Source organism: Callithrix jacchus, chromosome 2 (assembly GCF_049354715.1).
Source record: "Callithrix jacchus isolate 240 chromosome 2, calJac240_pri, whole genome shotgun sequence".
NCBI lineage: Eukaryota > Metazoa > Chordata > Mammalia > Primates > Cebidae > Callithrix > Callithrix jacchus.
In genome coordinates this window covers 49160797-49167819 of record NC_133503.1, presented here as the reverse complement: position 1 = coordinate 49167819, position 7023 = coordinate 49160797, and the positions used below count along the sequence as shown (strand labels likewise).

At 48.5% G+C, this 7023-nt stretch overlaps 1 protein-coding gene across 2 annotated transcripts; it reads left to right on the top strand.

Moving 5' to 3' along the window:
- Window positions 1-250: 250 nt before the first annotated feature.
- Window positions 251-5657, top strand: RPS14 (ribosomal protein S14). 2 transcript variants are annotated; one of them, XM_035288565.3, is made up of 5 exons: window positions 251-283; window positions 2217-2367; window positions 2990-3151; window positions 4261-4337; window positions 5542-5657. In XM_035288565.3, exons 2-5 carry the CDS (start codon window positions 2219-2221, stop codon window positions 5607-5609), a joined length of 456 nt encoding a protein of 151 aa, XP_035144456.1. In that variant the 5' UTR covers window positions 251-283; window positions 2217-2218; the 3' UTR covers window positions 5610-5657. The 2 variants fall into 2 exon arrangements, with proteins under 2 accessions (XP_035144456.1, XP_035144460.1); XM_035288569.3 differs by having other exon boundaries at window positions 251-501.
- The last annotated feature ends 1366 nt before the right edge of the window (window positions 5658-7023 follow it).

Sequence of the window (7023 nt, the reverse complement as noted above, 5' to 3'; positions counted from 1 at the left end):
AGGCTCACCTCACCTTGCAGGTGTAGCCGTTTCGTACGGTCGCGTAAGCAGACCCGCTCGCAGCGACAACCATCCCTCGCATTCTTTTCGCTTCCTCTTAAGTAATAAACCGTCTTTCCCTAGGACGAGTCTTAAATTCTTTAGAAGCAATAATGGCGGCGTCTTCCGGCAGCCGACCTCGCCCCGTGACCTCAGAGGTATACTTCCGGGACACGGAAGTGACCCGTTGCTCCGCCCTTTTCCACTCTCTCTTTCCGGTGTGGAGTCCGGAGACAACGTGCAGGTAGGAGGCCCGGACGCGGACAATCGGGGGGCATCCTTCGGCAAGGGGGCCCTGTGGGGCTGGAGACGCGAGCTGGGGTCTTTCCGTGGGAACCGAGTTAGGTGCCGGGCAAGAGACGCGCGGCTGGCCCACTTGGATGCTAGCCAACTCGGGATCGAGTTCGCGCCTGGTTTCGGAAGGCGGCAGTCTTGCTTCAGGGAGGAGCTGGTGAAGTAAGGGTGAGTGCGGGTTCAGCCCTTTAGGGCCTCGGCCCCGCAGTATGACCGCGGCCGCGCTTGAGCGGGACAGATGGAGGCTCCCGCCTCTACCTCGCCGTCTTTTTTCGTGGAGATCGGAGGCCCACGCCTAAACTCCTTTGTTTCCTCGTCTGCAAAGTAGGAATAATAGACCGATCCCGTGGGTTTGTAGTGATCAAAGACGGAAAGCAAGGAAAACTCTCCCTGTGTAGGATGCTTCTAAATCCGGGCGATTCTTTCCGTTGCTGAGTTGGGCATGTTGCAAGTTGGGGGCGCTCAGGGTCCAGCACCGATGTTTGCTGTGCGTTTATATACCGACCCCCTTGCCTTGCCCTGCGTTTATATACCCCCAGTGACCACTCTGCTCATTGCTTTAGGGGATGTTAGGAACGGAGAAACTGCAAATTGGCATTTACTGAATGGCCACCATGCCGAAACATACTCATGCTTACATAGTTATGATCTGATGGAGCCTCTTTGCGCTTCTCCAGGCAAAACTTGGGGCTTCTCTCCTGTGGCGCCTTGCCACAATAATTAACGCACGGTGTCGTGTTCGTTAGTCTGATTTGAAGATCGGAACAGTTAACTTCGTACACCCGAGTTTTAAAGTACTTAGTGTGGTCACACACTAAAGGTCATATAGGGAAGGCACAGGGGAGATCCGGAACACCTGAGACAGACTTTTCTGGGTCTGAGGTAGTTATTTGTGGAGTAGGACATCAAGGCAGGAGGCAGAGTGTGCTGGACTGGGAGTTAGAACACTTCGTATCTAGGTTTGGTTTTGCCACTGTCCTTACTATGACCATAGGCTGAGACACTCACCATCTGCAGGAATACCGATATTAGCTTTTAGTGTCTTCTGAAAATGTTACATTGTCCGGAATACCAGGAGGTTCAGAAGGCTTGGGGCTTTAGATAGGAAGCAGTCTTCTAGCCTTCCACATTCTCATTCATTCTCACCTGGCTTCCTCCTGTCAGTTTCTTCCGCCCTTAGATCCTGTGACAGTACCATTGCACTTAGAAGGCCATATAACAGGTTAGAGTTATTTGATCCGAGAGACAGATAAGATTTCTGGACTGGGTCTTTTCCATGAGCCTGACTTTTGGATGTGTTTTAGTGCCTTTGATATTTGATGCTGGTGAAAGATTTCTTTCTAAATAGTTGTGTGTGTCAGATCAATTGCATTTTTGGATTTTGAAGGGATCAGGTGGAGCATGGGAAAACAGGAGATGAGGCTCGAGGGCTGTGTTGGTACTAAGCTGAGGAATTCATTCAGGAGTCAGGCAAGTCCCCGCCCCATAAAGGGTCTTTGGGATGGTGTTACCAGTACATGGGTAGGTATTGGTCTTGGGTTTCTTCTTTCCTTTTGGGATGTAGTCTTCAGGCATCTGCTGCTAGAACCCTAGGCTTCTATCCTATAGGTGCTGTGAGCTGTGCTTTTGGAGTTTCTGGGGAGAGAATACTTCTCATGGCACTTGGCTATATGACCACAGTTGACACCCCCACCCCCATCCCCACCAAGTGCAAGGAGAAAGAAGTTGTAGTGAGGCCTAGGTGAGAGAATATAGCAGAGTCCTGGATAGAAGGAGACAGGGACATGAAGAAGCAAGACTTAGGGTTTCCTTTCATAGCCAGGGGAGAGGGATTCTGGAAATGTGTTGTCTGTTAACTTTGAGTTTCTTTTCCTTCCATTCAGAAATGGCACCTCGAAAGGGGAAGGAAAAGAAGGAAGAACAGGTCATCAGCCTTGGACCTCAGGTGGCTGAAGGAGAGAATGTATTTGGTGTCTGCCATATCTTTGCATCCTTCAATGACACTTTTGTCCATGTCACTGATCTTTCCGGCAAGTGAGTACCTGGGTGGAGAGGCACAAAACCCAGCTGGCAAAAGGCTGAGGAAAGCAATGACTGGGACGGGCTAGCAATACAAGGGGTTCTTTCTAAAGAAACTGTTTCGTCCAGGAAGGAAAGTGTGCTTGTCCATTTAGCCCACAAATAATTGTGATTCCCAGGGGTTACAAGAGAGGCAACACATTCTTTGTCCTTACAGCGTGATGGTCATTGGCTCCTTGGTTTCTTGGGAGTTCTCTTCTTTCCTTAGTCCCCTTTGTAGGAGCAGCACTGGACTGCAAGTGAGCTCTGGGTGTGGATTTGACTACCATTAGCAAGTTGTGACTGGTGTGAAGTCACTCAGATTCTGAGTTTTGGCTTCCTCATATGTAAAATGAGGACAGTAGTGGCAACCTCATGGAGTAATTGTAAGGATTAAATGCAAAAGTAAATATATAAAATGTTAATACTAAGTTTAGCTAAATTGGGCCTTTCAACCCCACTGGACTGATCTCCATGAGGGCAGAGCCCATGACCGTTGTCTTCCACCATGACTGAGCTGTGGTGCTCTTCACTCATTAGGACATGGTAAGCACTTCTTGTTGAACAAGGAAAAATGACCCTGGGCTTTTGTCTCCAGAGAAACCATCTGCCGTGTGACTGGTGGGATGAAGGTGAAGGCAGACCGAGACGAATCCTCGCCGTATGCTGCTATGTTGGCTGCCCAGGATGTGGCCCAGAGGTGCAAGGAGCTGGGTATCACTGCCCTACACATCAAACTCCGGGCCACAGGAGGAAATAGGTACGAGTGTGTGGGGGAGCTATGGCTGGGTGGTTAAAAACAAAACTGCTGGGCCTGGGCGCTGGAGCACCTGGTTGAGGCTTGGGTTTTTTTGTTGTGACCTTGAACAAGATATTTTAGGCACGTACGTATTTAATACTTGGCTCTTTTGTGCACTCCCCAGCAGCTCAGTGTTGAGCACCCACTCTATACCAGGAGCTGTGTTTTAGGTCCTAGAAGAGAGTGATGGTAAACATAGACATGGTCTCTACCCTCCTTGTAGGGGACCTAGGCTGGTGGGAGAGTCAGACTTTAAACCACAGAGCACCAGGGAGTATCTGTGGTTTTCATTTGTGACAAATGCTAGGAAGCACGAGTAGGGAGTTTGGTGATAAAGTGTAATTTAACTAAACGATGAGTCTGGAGTCAAGGAAGGACAAGAGGAGGGGATTCCAGCTAGAGACAACTGCAAGGAAAGATCTCGAGGTAGGGGTGAACTTGGGTACCTGTGAAGGAAAGAGTGGCATGAGGTGTAATCAGAGAAGGGAAGGGGTGGAGTCCTGTAGAAGATAAGGACATGGGCTTGAGTGCTGGGGGCATGAAAGCTAAAATAGATGACTATTGGGTGGACAGGACAGACAGTGGTCAGAACAGAACAACAAAAATCATAGTGGCACCTCAACCTAAAATATCTACTGTCTGGCTTTTTTGTTGTTGTTGTTGTTGTTTTTTGAGACAGGGTCACACTCTCATAGGCTGGAGTGTAGTGGTGCTATCTCAGCCTATTGCAGTCTCTGCCTATAAGGCTCAAGCAGTTCTTCCACCTCAGCCTCCCGAGTAGCTGGGACTACTAGTAGTAGTGCTACCGCACCTGGCTAAATTGTGTATTTTTGTAGAGACGGGGTTCTGCCATGTTGCCCAGGCTGGTCTTGAACTCCTGAGCTCAAGCAGTCCACCCTGCCTTGGCCTGCCAATGTGCTGGCGTTACAGGTTATCCACCCTGCCCAGCCCTGTCTGACTCTACAGAAAGTTTGCAGACCTCTGAACTGTCAGGGTGTTGGGATCTTAGAAAGGGGATCTTCCACTGGCTTGGCCAACGGCTTTTCTTAACTTAAACCTTCATTTTCTAGGACCAAGACCCCTGGACCTGGAGCCCAGTCGGCCCTCAGAGCCCTTGCCCGCTCGGGTATGAAGATCGGGCGGATTGGTAAGTGACCCCTTTAGCTAACACTTGGATTTATTGTGAAGTTCTGGCCCCAGAAAGCTCATGTGCCTAGTGGAAGGAAACACAGTGGCTGGTCTGGTCACTTTTGTCAGTTAAGTTTGTTAAGGGAGCCTGCAAGAGGCACCTCATGACTTAAAGTCTTCGTAAATATCTGTGTCACCTTGATGTGAAAGTCCTGTTTCATTTGTGAATCTCTGCCCTACACTGCCTGGTGCAGGAGAAACTTGGTTCTTGAGGGCATTGCTATTAGCATTTTGTGTGTGCCATCTCCTGCGTTGTAGGGTGTTCAGCATTTTTGGTTTCTGCCTATTAAATATCAGTAGGGGATGCCAGTCCTATAACAACCAAAAATGAAGTGGGGGGTACCAGCTTTCATTATTAGTACTCTCACGCTTGTGATTTCCTGGCTCCTTACAGCCCCCGGGAAGGAGACATTAGTTCTTCCCTGCACGTTGTTTCTGTGCAGTTAGTAGCAACGTACACTGACATCTTTGGCCAAAGTTCCTACTGTGTCCTCCTCGAAAGATTTTTTTTTTCTTAAGATAGGGTCTTGCTCTGTTGTATGGGCTGGAGTTCAGTGGCACAATCTCAGCTCACTGTAATTCACCTCCTGGGTGGATCTGTCCAAGGGATCTTCCCACCTCAACCTCTTAAGTAGCTGGGACTACAGGTGTGTGCCACCATGCCTGACTTTTCTTTTTTTTAAGAGGGGGGTTTTGCCATGTGGCTCAGGCTGATCTCGAACTCCTGGCCTCAGGCAATCCACTGGCCTGAGCCTCTGAATCCCAAAGTGCTGGGGTTACAGGCATGAGCCACCACGCCCAGCCTTGAAAGATTTTTTTTTCAGACTCTTTTCAGTCTCCTTTTACTTAATGAAAAGGAGACATTTTTCTCTAGAGAAGATGGTGGCTAAAGAAAACCTGGATTTGTCCTGTGCCTCTGACATCTTGCATAACTCTCAGCCTGTTTCCCCTTCTGGAAAGTGAGTTAAGACCATGTCAGGAAATTCGAGGAATTGGCAGATGAGGCCGCTCCACCTTCACATCCATCTGTTACATACTGGGGGGTCATTTTGGGAGCAGCAGGATCTGTTGCTGACTGGTTAGGCCACTGGTCTCTAGGGAGGCCTCGGGGCCCTTCCCATCCAGCTGCAGGCAATGATGAGGCTTTCTCTTCCTCCCCACAGAGGACGTCACCCCCATCCCCTCTGACAGCACCCGCAGGAAGGGGGGTCGCCGTGGTCGCCGTCTGTGAACAAGACTCCTCAAAATGTTTTCTGTTAATAAATTGCCTTCATGTAAACTGTTTCAACTCTAGTCTTTTCTCCATCAGGGGCTGCTCAGACATTTGATTTCTTCTCCTATTTGGCTTCTTGGGAGAAGGAGCCTGAGGAGAGCTGAGATCCTGGTGCTGCATTTGAGGTCTTTTCCACACTACTTGTGGCATTAAAATGCCTTGGTCATCTAAAGCAAACCAAGGCGTTGGAGACCTCGTTTTCAGTGGAGGTGCTGGTTCTAAAAATGGACCAATTCTTAAAGAACCAGAGTGGGAACTGTTGATCCAAGTGTAGCCTGAGCCGAAGAGGAGCCTTCCAGACCCATGCCATATATAAACACACGTGGGTGTGCATTCTCCCCCCACACCTTCTGTGCAAAGCTAGGAGCTCACTCTACTGAGTCTTGCTTTTTTTCACTTGGCAGATCTTGGAGATCGTTCCACATCAGTACATAAAGTACATAAAGATTGTCACCCCACAAATACACACCAAGTCCTATTTTCATCAGCAGTAAAAAAGATAAAAGTTCTTGCTTTCCGGAAGCTTGCATGCGGCTCCGAGGACCCAACGACACCAGATGGTACTGAATGTTTTACAAGAGATTACCACAAGACCTTGTGATGGTGCCTGCCATGGTTAGGACAGGCTGGTGGCTGGGTAGGATTAGTGAGGCCCAGCAGAGATGAGAGGATGCTGCATGTCATGGGCTGGAGAGGTGAGAGCATTGAGGTAGTCAGTGCTACCAGCAAGAGTGGAAAGTTTGTTGAGTTGCTGCTGTTGAGAGCAAGGCTTTGATGGCATGTTCTAGACAGGGAATACGAAAATAAATAGGTCCTGAGACAAGGGGTTACTGGGATGAGGCAGCATTGGTTACATGCCAGACCTTGCTAGGCATTTTAATCTCATTGAATCTTAATCTGATAAAAAAGATAACACTATGCCCATCGTAGAACTAAGACAACAGCATGAGAAGTCACTTGGTAAAGGTCACAGCTTATAATAAGGACAATAGTTATGACTCAAGCTGCACACATTTTACATAACAGCTTTATTGAGATGATTTATATACAATTCACCTATAAAATGGTTTGGTTTTGTTTTGAGTCAGTTTCGCTTTTGTTGCAAGATCCGTATCGGCTCACCACAACCTCTGCCTTCTGGGTTCAAGCAGTGTTCCTGCCTCAGCCTCCCAAGTAGCTGGGCTTACAGGCATGTGCCACCTACCTTGCCTGGTTAATTTTTTTTTTTTTTTGTAGAGACAGGGTTTCATCATGTCCAGACTGGTTTTGAACTCCTGATCTCAGGTGATCCACCTGTCTCAGCCTCCCAGAGTGCTGGGATTACAGGCGTGATCCCCTGTGCCTGGCCCTAATTTTGTATTTTTAGTAGAGA